Consider the following 16,616-nt stretch of genomic DNA (forward strand, 5'->3'; position numbering starts at 1 on the left):
GCACCTCAAAAACAGCATCTAGGTCAGCTTGAAGTGCTTTCTGCCCCCCATAAAAGTTGTATTAGCCCAGACTCCAAGGGCTAAGGTGACTCCATTATACTGTGATCTTGGATTTTTGCTCTGACTTGGCCATATTTCCGTTATCCACGGCATCCAGCTTTGTAGATAAACATACCTGATGGGCAATAAACACTTCACCGGCTTTGGTGAAGAAACACATTTGCTCCTTTTTTTCAGTAAGACTTAAGGCTACAATTGAGTGAAAGTATGAGGATAAACATGAAAGGGCTAATACATGATGGGATAAGTTAGCATAGTACCAACTCATCAATTTTAGTTTTCAGAACTTAATCAAGTATTCAGGCCTTTCCCTATAACTCCCATTGGTCATTTGTTTTTAATCACTAATTAGAAGAGAGATCAGATTAAATTTCCAATGGGGAAAAGTCTCTGCAGCCTTCCTGTAGTGCAGGTATTCACTTCTATACAGTTTATTAATGAAAGTGAACTCTTCTTCTGACCATGGGCAATACAACCTTTAAAATACCTTTTATATATGTAAACATAAAGCTCTGCATTTTGCTGCTCTAAGCATTTATCTATCTGATAATGACCTAGAGGCCAATAGTTCTTGCCAGTGTTCAAATAGATAAAGATAATTCTTCATTCAGAATAAGAATATATGGAATAACACAATAGGGATTTCCCCACATAGTGATTTAGTTGTCTGGGAAATTATTTTCTCTACAAATGAGGACCACCTCATTATTTTGTGCTAAGTCTCATGTGCCTTAGACCGTGCCAGGGCCACTGTGCCTGGGAATATTTACACATAGGGATAACTTGTCTCCCTTGGTATACAGCATACACATAGACATTTGGCCATCACATACTGAGGATAGTAGACTATAGAGATAGCCAAACTGGGCCACGATACAGAGATAGTCAAACTGGGCCATGAGCTATTTAGTTACTCAGTCTTGGAATCTTTCTACCTTTGAACTTGTTACATGTCATGAATGAGCCTGCTGTTATACGAAGCTAAAAACATCCGAACTGACATGTAAGACCTTGGTTTATATTCCTATGTACTTAGTTTTTGTAACCTCCAGGTTTTTTCATATGTGTTCTATATTTTCTATTGAGACAACCCTATCCCCTCCTCTGTGTATATCATGACACAAAACTGAAAATAAATGTTTAGTCAGTATTCTATTTATTCTTTTCTAAAAGGATACAGGATCAGACAACTTCTGTGTTGGCTATTTCCAATTCCTTTCTTTAGTTGATTTTATATTGATGTTGCCCCCTCAAGTGAACAAACACAAGGCACTCCCACAGCATCCAGCACAGAGAAGGAAGTGGCAATGATGTAAGAGATGTAAGACAAATGTGATTACCACCTTAAAACAGATCCAGCAATAATAAGCTCCCTTCAACACTCCAGATGCCCAACTCAATATGATTTCATGGCATCTTACAGATTTAGAAAACATAGTTATTTTTTTCTGATAAAAAAGGAAGCACTTTTCAAGAATACATTAACTTCCCATTTTAAGGTGTAGTTAGTATATGAAGGTAAGGACAGGGTGCTTTTAACCCCAATTTTGAGTCATTCATTCATTCATTCATTCATTTATGGCTGTGTTGGGTCTTTGTTGCTGCACGCAGGCTTTCTCTAATTGCAGCCAGCGGGGGCTACTCTTCGTTGCGGTGCACGAGCTTCTCATTGTGGTGGCTTCTCTTATTGTGGAGCACGGACTCTAGGTGCGCAGGCTTCAGTAGTTGTGGCTCATGGGCTTAGTTGCTCCGCCGCATGTGGGATCTTCCCAGACCCGGGGTCAGACCTGTGTCCCCTGCACTGGCAGGCGGATTCTTAACCACTGCACCACCAGGGAAATCCCTTAAGTCATACTTTTAAGAATGAAATTAGGGATCACCAGAGAGATAATTTGGGATGATCTCATTCATGGCCATGATAACCTGATACCTAGGGAGGCATTACTAGGTTATAATTCTAACTAAGAAATTTTTAATCAAGGTAATTGTATTATACATGTCTGAAGAAATACTTTATTAATAATAAAATGGGATGATAGTCGTGAGTAGTATAAGAGAGAATTCCAAGGAGACAAAGTGAAGCAATGTGTCTCTGGCACAACCCAAAGAAGAGGCTGCACAGCTGCAAGTGAGTGCTGGCCTGGAGGATCATCTAATGTCAAAGGACAGTCAGGTGCATCACGGTGTCATAGTTCTGATAATACCACCCCTTAATGTGATCCAACTAACTACGTTTGTGGATTCTGCATCTATAAAATAACTATCAGATAATAATTGAGCTGCCGAAAAACCAATGATTAGAAGCCAGGGAGTTTTGAGATCCTTGTAATAGCAGCCTTGCTATTAAGCCTCACTTAATCCTTACAAGGATCCTATGAAGTTAATACAAAAAAAAAAAAAAAAAAAAAACCAAAAAACAAAACACACACACATACACACACACAAATAAATAAAAGCCAAGGTGATATATGCCAGAGTGCAAAAACATAATCAGTTACCATATATTTGAAATGCAGGAAGAGGTCTAAAATAAAGGAGCAACAGCTAGCCAAACACGCAAAAGGAAACTGTAATTCGGAATATACTCTTGAGTCAGCCATGCCTCTTCTCTTCCCTACAAAAAGCCAAAGGGCCATGGGTAATAGAGATCTAATACAGACCAGCAGTCAGGAACTTAGGAAGTTCTGAGATACAAGTCAGATTTTCATCAATGATGGGTATGAATTGAGAGGCAAAGACAATATGTAATAAAGCCTCCTTTTATACTTCCTGCCAAGGCAGAAGTGACATCAGTTTTTAGAGGACGTCAGGTCCAAGTGAGTTGGCACGTGAGCATGCTCACGTAAGCAGCCAGGGTGCGGGCCCTTTCAGGACAGAAAATCCTGCTTATTTATTTGTAAGTAAGACACAGAGATCTATGCACAAGCAGCATGCCTGCATCCAGTGCTGTGCACTAATGTGCAGACGGCAAAGGCAGCCAAGAGAGGGAGGGAGGGTCTACAGGGAATAAGGCTGATGGGCGAGCAGGAATTCTAGAGGAGCACCGAGAACACTGGGGTGTACTGCTCTGAACACATAAGCCCACTGTGAATGAATGCTTCGTGGTGGAAAGTGTTACACATTATAAATACATCCATGGGTTTTATCATAGGCATCTTAATCCCCAAAGTATAGCATTTGGATAGATTCTACCTCCTAAAATGTAGACTCCTTGAATCAGTGAAATACAATGGGAATTCAGTGAACTAGCTTCTTGCAACATTTCCAATACCGAACAAACCCACTGTAATGGCAGTGTCCTTTAAAGAAAATAAACATGTCAGTAAGTTCAGAAATAGAGGATATTTTAAAAATTACCTGATGGACGATGACAGTGAAAAGGACCCATCGCAGCTATAACTCAAGTATGGGTAAATCTGTAATGTACAAATTTATCCTTAGGAGAAACTGTCAAAATGTTTTTAATGTGAATTTAAAATATTTGAGTTTGGGGGCTCTTCTGTTTCTGCTATTTTTCACTCCTGATTCATATGCTGTCCCAAGAGTTTGAGAGCGTAAATTAGTTCCTGAGGGCAAAATCTCCATGGCTCCCCACACCAAGGCCTTGTTATTATAGGCCTGCTCTAGAGCACGGAGCCCCCTGGCAGTATCCGTTTCAGGTGAAAAGAACATCAAGCTGTTATTCTGAAAAAAGACACACTCCAGAAGAAATGCAGCCCAGCAGGGATTTTGCAAAAGATCTACACCGGGGAAAAATAAATCCAGCACAATCATATTTGGGTCCTGCCTTTACAAAGGCTCATTAACATGTCATTCAAATGATGTAAAGAAAGACTGAACTGAGTTAGAGCTTTGCCTGCCAGCCTTTGTCAAGGTAAAATGCCCTGTTGTCTAGATACCAGGAATGGAGGAAATGTTCAAGCAGCTCTGGTTTGCTCATGCTTGATACAGACTGGAAATTGTGAACTATTTACCTATTTTAAGGAAACTGTCCAGTTTCGTTTATTCTTTTTTCCCACATCAGATGGAGTAAGTCAAACAATTACAGAGCTTTAATTCATGGTGGTTGAATCTATAAAAACACTCAAATGTCACCTGAGACTGAGGACTATATAATATAATCGAGTTTCTAATAAAAGTAAAAGAAACTGGCAAAGCTTATAGAAGCCACTAGTGAAGATCTGTGTGAAGCAAACGAGAGAGCAGAGGAGATTCTAAGGTTAGAATAGAGAGAGAAAGGAAGAAAAGCAGAGATGGCTGGAATATTGGAGAGCACTGGGGCTTAGAAGATTCAGTAGGTGACCTGAACCTTCTACTGTCTCTTCACTAATCTTCAGGAAACACACGCCGTTCACACTCAGAGCTGAATCTGAGGGTATTTTGGCAGCACAGGTGGGCAACCCGGTTGGCCCAGAGTTTGTCTCAAGCTTGCTTGCCATCAGACAAACAGGTGCCCAGCACTTCATTCCTCTATTCCCAAGGGCAACTTCTTCTAAAATGAAATTTCATGCTCAAACTTCAGAAACATATGATTTAAACATATGCCAGTCTCTTTCTCCATATTTGCAGCTTCTCAATCCTCCACCTCCCAGGCCCTTTCTTAGAATAGCTTCTTGTGGAAGCTATAAGGTTTAGGCGAAAAGTGATTTTCCCCTCCTTTTATCTAGTCCATAGAAGCCTTTCACAAGAAAACTGAGCAGCCACAAGAAAAGAGAATTAACGACATTTTAGAACGTGATATTTTAATGCCTGAGACTATTTTCAGAATGACAGAGGAATTTTCCTTTTGGAAACACACAGTCTTACAAAAAAAAAAAAAAAATTCACCATGGACCATAACCAATGGACACAGGCTTCTGTCTTATCCCACTTTAAGAAAAGAGAGAGAGAGAATGAAAAAAGTTATGAAGATAAAAGTATCTTCAAATGACATAATGTGTTTAATTTGAAAGCAATTTTTTCCTCACATAGAGCAAGAATCTATTTCTATAAGATGAAAAGTGTATGAGACATAATAAACACTGCCTATGCTTAGATACATGATAATTAATTTACATTGATTAGTTTACTAAGATAAAAAGTTCTGGGCTTCCCTGGTGGCGCAGTGGTTGAGAGTCCGCCTGCCGATTCAGGGGACGCAGGTTCGTGCCCCGGTCCGGGAAGATCCCACATGCCGCGGAGCGGCTGGGCCCGTGAGCCATGGCCGCTGACCCTGTGCGTCCTGAGCCTGTGCTCTGCAACGGGAGAGGCCACAACAGTGAGAGGCCCGTGTACCGCTAAAAAAAAAAAAAAAAAGTTCTTCTGTGGAACATTATTAAGCAGAAAAAATCAGATAATTGTAATGCTTTAGGTATCCCTAGGTTTAATACGCTGGGGATCCATTACAACTAAGGGATTTTGTATAATGAGGGTTTCTCAGGAGCTCCTAGGGACAAGAGCACTTTTTCCCAAGGTATAATTAGTGGCTGCTAGATGGTAGGACTGGAGAGGTTCTGAGAAAAGCTCTTCCTTGACTGACCTGCACCAAGTGACTCATGCCAGGGAACTACATATTATCCTTCCAAAAGCAAACACCACTCAGGGAGCTTTTTGTGGTCTTGTTGTGACTGACTCACAGAGTTAGCCAATCTCCCAGGATGTGTGTCACCTCAGTTCTCCAAATTCTCCCTAATTCTCCTTCAGTTTGCCTCGTGCTTCTAGACTCAGCTGAATCACAGTGTTCTCCATAACACCCTTCTTGACTAGTCTACAATAATCTCCCTAACAAGGCAGCATCATAATTTAGCTTTTAATTTTTCCCCCATCACTCCTAGACTAGTCAGCCCCATCACCTTAACCAAGCTCATTGAAATTAGGTGAAAACTGATGTAAATGATCAAATAATCAGGCGCAGCAGTTTATAGTTCTTTCACATACATATTGGAGAAACACAATATGTATTTCTTGGTAATAAGTGACCCTTTTGGGAGGAATGAAGACTCGGTACTTAAGGGAAAATGAGGTGAAGACACTGAAAGAATAAGCAGGTAATGCTGAGGACAGTCGTGACTCTACATTATTGTCCAGGACAGTGTAGTTTTATACTGCAATTTGCAACTTATTCATGGATTATGAAATCTATAAATGAATAGGAATCAACACTTTAAAAATGAAATAGAGCTTTTAGAATGCTAACATGATTGCAGATGTCCAAGACTGGAAAATAGTGTAAAGCACATTCTAAATTTATTTGACCATGAAACCCTTTAGAGAGGGCACACTGAGGAGCTGGTACTCTTCCCATCAGAGTCTGGAAAATGCTGGTTATAGGCCAACGCCTCTGAAGACACATCTGTCTCCTCTGTGTATTCTGATTTCTACCTACCCTGCACTGTGACTCATTCAACATAACAGGGATACCCTAAGTAAGCAACAAAAAAAGCTGAGAAGAACTGGGAGGAAAAAAAGTAAGAAAATGCTTGAAAATTTTGTTTCACTTTTATAAGGAATAAAAAATTCATTTCAATTCAGCCCCCAAATCTTGCAATATAGGTTTCTGAGAGGACTGCTTTTTAAGTGGTACCTTACAAAAAATGTTAATATATTAAGAAAATACTGAAAGTCCTTAACTCTAGTGACACTAGAACTAGAGTAAAAGGACTGAAATAAGATGGAGTATGTTTTTAGGAGAGGGCACTGGACAAGTCCTATTTGTTGTCCTGAACACCTGTTATTTTTGTTGAACTGCTTTGTCTATCTCCTCACTGTTATTAACTTTTGATGCGTCTAAAAAATTGTTATATAAAACAGAAGAGAAAAACAATTGGTTATTTATGCATCAGAACTGACCAAAGTAGTAAAAACTAATTGAAGTAACCTGTTTTATTTTCCTTATAAACTCATAGCCTCTTTCTTAATAGGGCACAATGATTTTTATTTTTTTTATATTTATGGAAACTTGACATATAGACATTTTTTCTTCCTTTGGCAAATACTCTTTCATGATTACGTAAGAGTACAGCCTATTTCACACAGTAAGATATTAAAATGAAGGATGCTAATTCTAGATTTCAGATGATGAAGCCTTCTTCAAAATCCTTTATGAACTTTTCAGTAAATCATTAACAAAATGACTTAGCTGTTTGCACAGAAAAATTACTTTCCGTCAGGGAGATGCATAAAACGTAGCATTTATCTCCTGGCACAGGCTTACTATTCTTTAACACTGTCTGCTTCATCTACACAGTTCTTAGTCATCAAACGTCTGGTATTTTGGCATCACTACTTTAATTACAAAAAAACAATCAAGTGAAAATTAATTTAAATAGTCAAGTAAGTCAGGGGAAAATCAATCCTGATTCTGCTCATACAGATCTGTTCCATGAAAATTCCTATCTACTCTCATCAGAGAATTTGGGATTGTATTTGAGTTTTCTTTTTAAGAAGCTCTGTTTGCCTGCCAGGAGTATAGACAGAACTAATACTGAATTTCAACTTGAAAGGCACCAGGTAGAATCTCATAAGTTTCATGGATGAAATCTTCTAACGTTCAAGGTAAAGTCTATCAAGCAGAAAAGAACAGAACTGAACGATCTCAAAGGACTGAAACACTGACTGCAATCTCAATTATTGGGAAAACTTCCCTTCATCCATCCTAAGAAGCCATTTTCAAAGCTCATCACACGAGCCACATTCTGTAAATCTTCAGACCTGGCTAAGTCCTCAGCAACAAAAGAAAAAAGAACCAAAGGAAATACAAATTCAATTAAAGAAGGAACTAAAACCAAAAGGTGTTAAGTGACAATAAAACAGTTTTCAATAGTATATATAGAAGAATGTATGAAGTCTACAGTATGTAAGGGGCTGAAGGAAACCAGGACCCTTCATTGATTCTTTGATTTGATTTATCTACGATAAATAAAAGTGGGGAGAGGACTGGCCAGGAAGAGTAAGATGAGTCACAAATATGCTCCTTCCCCTAGATCTTTTTCCTTCGTTAAGCTCAATATTTTGAATATTTACATCCTTATATTGATTGGCAAATATAGTAAAACAGAACTATTTGATGGAATTACATCCAATCATCCAAAAGTAAGATTACTCAAGATAGGCGGAGAATTTTCCCTCCCTTTCTCCACAGGTGGTACAGAGCTGGACGTCAGGAATGTGTGGTTTGTAAAGTCTCCAGACCATGTGGCCCTATTTGGAAACTTGCTTGCCTAATCATTCCATCCCTTTCATGCTCGGGTTGTCTCTAGTACTTCCTGGTTGTGAATAACATTTTGTGAAAATCTCTATGCATTAATCTTTGATGCCATTTCTAATTATTTCTTCATGGTAGAACTGAAAAGGATTAAATTATTGAGTTAGCAATCAGGAATCATTTTAAACCTCACGATACATTTTAATCTGGCTGATTTAAAACATCTACTACCAACTCATTTGGGGGCTGTATTTTTGCTTCCCCATCCTAGGTCCCCTTTCTGCTCTCCTTTTAATTCTATTATCTCTTGACTTTTTCTCCCAAACCTCTGTCCCACACACATTTGCAAACAATGCACCATCTCCAAGAGCGCCTCCGTGAATCCCGAAAAAATCGTGGCGCTTCAGACTTTATGCTAGTTGTTGGTTTTGTTTGGTTTTTACGGAGTACCCTTATACCTTGCTCCTCTCCCTCCTAATTTAACTCTCCTACTTCCTCCTACAGGAATGATCTACTTCCTCATCAAGGTTAGTAATGCATTCTGGTCATGCCTCATATGTGGCAAGTAGATCTCATGCTCTCTAGAAGTGCTTTACCAAACAGCTGTTCCTGCTAGAAGGTGGACTCTAAGGGCACAGAGAAAAACACAATTGATCTCTGTATCATAAGAATATACCAAATGGCTTGGCACATAAGAGGTACTCCATAAATGCTTAGGAAATTTAATTAGTACAGAGGAAATTCAAAAGACATCCCAAAGGCCTAGATTATGCTCTTTCAGGATAATTTGTAATTTGATAATGTAAAAATGCACTATTACACAGAAAGTAGATTAAATTAATTTCAAAATGTTCTACAACAGTTTTACCAGATATTTCTGAGACCATAATGCAAAACTGGTTAGATGTCTTGAATCAAGAAACAATCAAAAAGTTACGGCTTTTCATTCCCTCAAATTGTAGCCTTATTCAATTTCTTACTTTTGCTATCATGTATATTGTGGACTTGAGGTTTTAGTGGTCTCTGTATTTTATCAAAAGCTTGCATTTTATAAGGAGAATTTGTATTAATTTCTTAATGTAATATGTGATTTAATATTAAACTCTTCCATGATATTTTTCCTTGCGATTCCCTGCTAGAAGTCTATTGATTTTGATCATCTATTAGAAGCCAACTCATGGATCAGAATATAATTGTCAGAATGTAACAGATTTTTCTAATAATTTCTATTTAGTTGATTAAACCTAGGTAATATAATACAAGGTTCTGCTAAATAACTAAAATTTTAAAAAGGAATACCATTAGGAAGGTTTTTTCTGGATTACAGATGTGATCTATCATATAGTTTAAAATAATAAACTCAGAGGGAGGGGATATGGGGATCTATGTATACATAGAGCTGATTCACTTTGTTCTACAGCAGAAACTAACACAACATTGTAAAGCAATTATACTCCAATAAAGATGATAAAAATTAATTAATTTAAATCAGTTTTCTGTCTCAATGGTTGGTCTCTACTTTCTCCTCAGGAAATAGTACATGCTGCACCTCTGTTTCCCATCACAGTGATTCTGAATATTGAAAATATGCTGCTCTTACCTTTCTAACCTCATTAAAACAGGATTCTTATCTTGTGCAAGTGTAAAAGGCCAAAGTTTTAAGTGAGCAAAGTCATTGTGATTGCATAAAAGCAGAAAAGAACACAAATACCTGTTCTACTTATCACAATTATTTAACTATAAATGAATCATGAAGCGTTTACTGCTTGCTCACTTTCGGCACTGTTCTGGGTCTACAAGAAGAAAAGAACATCTACATTTCAGAAGCTTACCACCTACTTGAGCAAGAGAAGTGTCCCACTGAAAAGCAATGTATGAAACTTGAGGTTATATGTCTGGATAAAATTTGAACTTGCTTCGAGCCTGCCCTCTCATGCATATTAATACATGTGGATATTAAATAAATCCAAAATTATGGTTAATGTGTATTACTTGATGTAGAGAAGGAACTAAAATATTCTGCAACCATTTTACACATGGTGACATTTTAAATCTTATGGACCATCTAGGAGAATTTTTTAAAATGTCTTCTTTAGGCACCTCTTCTTGCAAACATTCCCCTTAGAATTTGGTTGCCCATCCCCTCTTTTCTGACTTGACTTCCTTGACTTGCACATGACCATCTCTCTTCTGCCCCCTTCTTGTGCGACTCAGTTCCTAAAAACACAATTCCTGGTCCCTGTTACCTGTTGCTGGGACTACTATAGTCTTCCCACTAGTCCCACATTAGCAGTCTCCTCTGTCTCCTCCTCTCTGCAGTCCATATTCCAGTCCCAAGCTAGTGTGTTCCTGCGAGAGCACAGTGGCTTCACACCATTCCTTTGTTCATGAATGGTCATTAGCTCTCCTCTAATAACCAGATTAAGGTCAGTTTCCATGCTGGCATTCAGGGCCATCCACAGTAACTCTAACTCTAACCCTAACCCTAGCCCTAACCCTAGACCACCTACCTGTGCATTTGTACCTCCTATTACTCTCCCATACTCATCCTTAGAGGCTCTGCATTTAAAAACATCAGATGATTTGCTATCTCAATGCCTTTGCCTTGCACATCTCTAGCCATTAAATTCTACTTATCTTCTGAGTCCATCTTAAATACTCCCTTTTATTTAGCAATCACCTATGAGCATTACATCGATGCTCATATGTGAGCACTCCTTTTCTAAAATGCAATAGTACTTAATGCTTACCTTATGGAAGTGGCCATAGTTTTCTTTACGTTACCCTTATTTATGCACTGCTCCCAATCACTAGATTTTCAAATACCATGAAGACAGGTACTTGGTACTACTTACATTCTTATTCTCTAGTGCACTCAGCAGAGTAATTTGCACATAGTAGGAATAAGATTAATATTTACTGGATTGACATTTTAATCAAGCTTATATATTCTCTCTAAAAATATAATCTAGGAAATGTATTTAATCTAGGAAACTAACTGTTAATCATTAGTGACAAAATAGAATCTTAAGGATGGCTTAATGGCAATATAAATAGGTCACTTTATGGGGTAAATGGATGTTGTAGGGATAAGGAAGGTTCTAGACTTAATATTCAGGTTCCAGTGAGAGAGATGAATGGTTTCCTAAGACCCATGAATATCTGCATGTCTTGTTTTCCCCATGACATTATTTTGCAACTGAATATATCAATATGAGGTCGTACATTCCACAAAATGTAGTGAGGACACCTTCAGGATTTGGATCTTCCAGAGGAATCACATTGCACTCATTTGGCATCATCTCTGCCAGTGACTAGAATTCCTGCTGTCTGCAGTTTTGCTGTGATTATTTATACTTTTATGGGCTTACTAACAAGAATCACAAGGCATAATAGAATGATCAGTTAGATTTTCCCAAAGTAACTTGTTATTTAGAAGAAAAATGTCTCCAGGAAAGTATCTTTAATTATCCTGGAACAATTCACCATAAGAGATATCCCCAAATGCCCCTAAAAGTTCCCAAATTGGGACAATTGTTATTTGTTTATCCAGTTTACTGAGAACTATTTGAAGCATCTGACCATGCTGGAACTTAAGGAACTATCCCTTAAGACGGTACTTTCTGTCGAGCAGAGGTAACAAAAGGACCAAGCTAAGGAAGAGCTCTCCCAAGAATGAGTGTCAGAATCCCTCCAGTAGAGAGGACAGGGTGGCTCTTGACCCACCCAATTCAACTTTGAGGGAGGATACATTACTCCAGCATTAGCTCTTTTCCCAGGTTCCAAGGAGGAGACTGTATGAGAGAAGTCTGGCTAGGTTCAAGTACCTCGCTACTAAAGCTCACAGGTTTATCCACGGAGTATGCCACGTCTGACCATGTGAGCACACAAGGTCTCCTTACAGAATGGGTGAGAGCACAATCCTCTGCCGAGTGTGATGGGGACACTGGCCCAGGACGCTTGGTATACAACAGCAAATAGGCCCTGGGAAGGCAGTGTGCACCATCTACGAATGCTTGCCTAACACAGGCAGAATATTATCCTCTCAAAGGCAATCAACAAGCTTTGATTAAGTAGAGATAAAATTGTATTTAAACCATAATGGAAAAGAATATAAATATGTATTCATATAATATTATATGTATATATAAAGAATGTATATGTTTGTATAACTGAGTTGCTTTGCTGTACAGAAGAATACAACATTGTAAATCAACTATACTTCAATTTAAAAAATTCACTAAATCAACCATTATAACTGAAACATAATTTGTAATATATTATCTCCATGAGACACTTCTTCCTTGTATGCAAACATAAAACTTGTTAACATACAAAACAAACAAATACACAAATGATTCTCCCTAAATCTTAGCAACTTACATTAAAGAAAGTTCCTCATATGACTACAGTTCCTCGGGAATATTATTATTCATTTATGTTCCATCATTTCATAGAGTGAATACCGACTTAAAATTTCTCAAAGTGCCAGGCCTGTCTGTACTTTGAAGACAATTATGTCAATGTCTCTAACTTCCTGTGTATGTCATACTCTTTTCCATATGGAAGAGGCTATCAACTTTATGTCTGCGTGAAGGAGAGGAATCACAGGACATTTCACCTGTTAAATCACATCTATTTTAAGGAAAGAAATATGATAAATACATTTTCTCTATAAAGAATGCTGTCTACCATTATTTCTCATCAATCAAATGTGATGTGTAACTTGCTAAAAAGCCCTATAGCATTTTCCTAACAATTATAGCTCCTAATCTGTATAACATACTGCTTCATTTTAAGCCAAAGGGACATTCTGGAAATCCATAAATACTACAGGGTATAAAGAGGGAAAAAATATAACTTGTACTATAACTTTTAGCCAGAGAAAACAGAAACAGAGAAAAGAGAAAAACAGGTAATGCTTTCCACATCTGAGTGATAAAACGTCTGCACAGAATTCCTACTGACTATATGGGAACAGTCAGGAAATCATTCTTTTAAAAATGAGTTTTAAGCAGAACAGTAATCTAGAAAAGCATCATAACACATTGCACCGCCTGGAGCAGCCCCACAGCGTGGCATGATGCCTTTAGAAAGCAGAGTTCGGTCCAATAGTGCTGTCTAGGGGAGAATGTGAGTGAAAGAGAGGGAGTGCTGTGCACATTTGTATCCACTCTACAACAGTCTACCATTGCCCCTGGTGCCCGGCATTTGCTCTGCACCCACAAATCTGGAATGAGGCTTCACGTGCCTGCCCTATGCAGCTACAAGCTTTGCATCCCAATTAAACCAACCCCACTGTCCTGGAAGAATAGCCCTGCTCAGTGACTGACAAACATTTAAGAATGTACGCATGTGAAACTAAGATGAAAATGAAAGAGACATTATTTATGTGAAAGGGCATTTAAAGATGAATAAGTTATGTGAGGTTGAGAAAGTATGCCCATTTAGAGATGGATGAGATTGTTGCTGAAGTATGGAAGACTAGTTGTGGAAATGCTAGGGCAAATCAAGTAGACATGTAACAGTTGTTATTTTACAATGGTCATAGAAAACTTGCTAATTAGTATTTATCAAAAGAAGTTTTCGAGTGGACAATCTTTTTTTTTTTTTTTTTTTTTTTTTTTGCGGTATGCAGGCCTCTCACTGTTGTGGCCTCTCCTGTTGCGGAGCCCAGGCTCCGGACGTGCAGGCTCAGCGGCCATGGCTCACGGGCCCAGCCGCTCCACGGCATGTGGGATCTTCCCGGACCGGGGCACGAACCCGTGTCCCCTGCATCAGCAGGCGGACTCCCAAACACTGCGCCACCAGGGAAGCCCTGTACTTTTTATATGTAGAGTGTGAATGCTATGCATGGGAACACCCTAATTATTTGGTACTCTGGAATTTTGTTATACAACAAAAGAAATCTTAAAAAGTGACATCATTTGGAATTCAGAAATTGTATTTACACTGAAATGTTTATTACAGTGAAATATAGCAGAAAGGCTTGTAAGTTATAGAACAACATTAGACGCTTATGTGTCGTCTGAAGTTTTCCACCAAGTTTATGAAGACGGTGGAGGGATATTTCTACCACAAAAAAGTAACATTAATTTTTACAAATAATATTAGAAACTAAGTATTTTCTATGCAATATACTCCTATGCTGGGAATTCCAGATCTTTATGTCAAAGGTCCTGGAAAATCTATTGAGGGTATCATGTCAAAACTCAAAGTTGTCAAGTATTACTAATGATACCTCTACTGTGTCCTTATACAGAAATGGTGTTAGTTTGAATCTAGAGCCCAGAAATAGACCTAAACATACATGGGTATTTGATTTTGATGAACAAAGTCAACCAAGGGGAAAGGAATGAGTGCATATCCATATAGGTATGCATACCTAACACTGTAGTAAAATTAACATGAGATGGATCCTAAATATAAATGGAAAAGCCACAACTATAAAACGTCTACGAGAAAACATAGGAGAATATTTTATGACTTGAGATTATGCAAAGGTTTCTTTGACAGACTCTAGCAATAACTATAAAAGAGTAATACATTTAAAATGTCTCTTCAGCAAAAGATGATATACAGAAAATGAATTAACAACCTACAGACTGTCAGAAAATAGTCATAAAACATATATCTAACAAAGTACTGGCATCTAATATATATACGAAAGATTCTGGAAAGATATACCAAACAATCCAATTAAAAAATGAGCGGAAGAGTTCTCAGAGCTCCTGGTACGAGCTTCTTCCCTTGGGTGGATTCTTGGCTTTTCTCCCAGCATAGCCCCCGAACACCAGTCTTCACTTCCACCCCAAGCAAAGAACCTGAAGAAACCGAGAAGGACTCCTGCCTGCAGGCCAGAGGAGACGTCTGCTTCTCCGAACTTGCCGAAGGAAGAAAAAGAACAGCAAGAAGCAATTGAACACATTGATGACGTACAAAATGAAATAGACAGACTTAACGAACAAGCCAGTGAGGAGATTTTGAAAGTAGAACAGAAATATAACAAACTCCGCCAACCATTTTTTCAGAAGAGGTCGGAATCGTTCACCAAAACCCCACATTTTTGGGTAACAACATTTGTTAACCATCCACAAGTGTCTGCACTGCTTGAGGAGGAGGACGAAGAGGCGCTGCATTATTTGACAAGAGTCGAAGTGACAGAATTTGAAGATATTAAATCAGGTTACAGAATAGATGTTTATTTTGATGAAAACCCTTACTCTGAAAATAAAGTTCTCTCCAAAGAATTTCATCTGAATGAGAGTGGTGATCCATCTTCAAAGTCCACTGAAATCAAATGGAAATCCGGAAAGGATGTGACAAAACGTTCAAGTCAAACTCAGAATAAAGCCAGCAGGAAGAGACAGCATGAGGACCCAGAAAGCTTCTTCACCTGCTTTACTGGTCATTCTGATGCAGGTGCAGATGAGTTAGGAGAGGTCATCAAAGATGATATTTGGCCAAATCCATAACAGTACTACTTGGTTCTGGACACGGATGATGAGGAAAGGGAAGGAGAAGAAGATGATGATGATGATGAAGAGGAAGAAGGATTGGAAGATATTGATGAAGAAGGGGATGAGGCTGAAGGTGAAGAAGATGAAGATGATGATGAGGGGGAGGGAGGAGAGGAAGATGAAGGAGAAGATGACTAATGGAACACTGATGGATTCCCACCTTCCTCTGTTAATTTTCTCCAGTCCCTGGGAGCAAGTTGCAGTCTTTTTTTTTTTTTTTCTCCTCCTCCTCTTGTGCTCAGTCGCCCTGTTTTTGAGGTCTCTTTTCTCCTTTATACCATGGCTCACAACTTATTTTGGGGGGAAATACCTTGAGCAGAATTCAGTGGGAAAAGAATCTCTACCCCTTTCTGTTCCAAATTCATTTTTATCCCTTCCTGTCTCAACAAAAACTTTATGGAATCAACACCACCATGCTCTGTGGGAAAAAAGAAAAACCTTCTGCTCCCTTAGCTCTGCTGGAAGCTGGAGGGTGCTAGGTCCCTGTGTAGTAGTGCATAGAATTCTAGTTTTTCTCCTCCTTTCTCTGTATACTGGGCTCAGAGATTACACTGTGTCTCTATGTGAATATGGACAGTTAGCATTTACCAACATGCATCTGTCTACTTTCTCTTGTTTAAAAAAAGAAAAAAAGAACTTAAAAAAATGGGATTATAGAAGGTCAGCAAAGGGTGGGTTTGAGATGTTTGGGTGGGTTAAGTGGGCATTTCGACAACATGGCTTCTCCTTTGGCATGTTTAATTGTGATGTTTAACGGACATCCTTGCAGTTTAAGATGACACTTTTAAAATAAAAGTCTCCTAATGAAAAAAAAAAAAAATGAGCGGAAGACCGAAATAGACATTTCACCAAGG

The 16,616-nt window shown here is 38.5% G+C and overlaps 2 protein-coding genes across 3 annotated transcripts in view; one reads left to right on the forward strand and one right to left on the reverse strand.

The window, feature by feature from the left end:
- The window catches only part of LOC309831825 (protein SET-like), a gene marked incomplete at its 5' end in the record, with an annotated part of 45,826 nt that extends 29,650 nt beyond the window's left edge, over positions 1-16,176 (forward strand). Inside the window, 2 exon segments of the mRNA XM_082669160.1 lie at positions 15,021-15,714; positions 15,718-16,176. Coding sequence (XP_082525286.1) covers positions 15,021-15,714; positions 15,718-15,900 — 877 coding nt within the window. The 3' untranslated portion in view covers positions 15,901-16,176.
- Positions 1-16,616, reverse strand: part of PRKN (parkin RBR E3 ubiquitin protein ligase) — a gene marked incomplete at its 3' end in the record, with an annotated part of 1,266,888 nt that overhangs the window by 699,194 nt on the left and 551,078 nt on the right. The window lies entirely within an intron of this gene.

Source organism: Grampus griseus, assembly GCF_964374135.1.
Source record: "Grampus griseus genome assembly, chromosome: 13".
Taxonomy (NCBI): domain Eukaryota; kingdom Metazoa; phylum Chordata; class Mammalia; order Artiodactyla; family Delphinidae; genus Grampus; species Grampus griseus.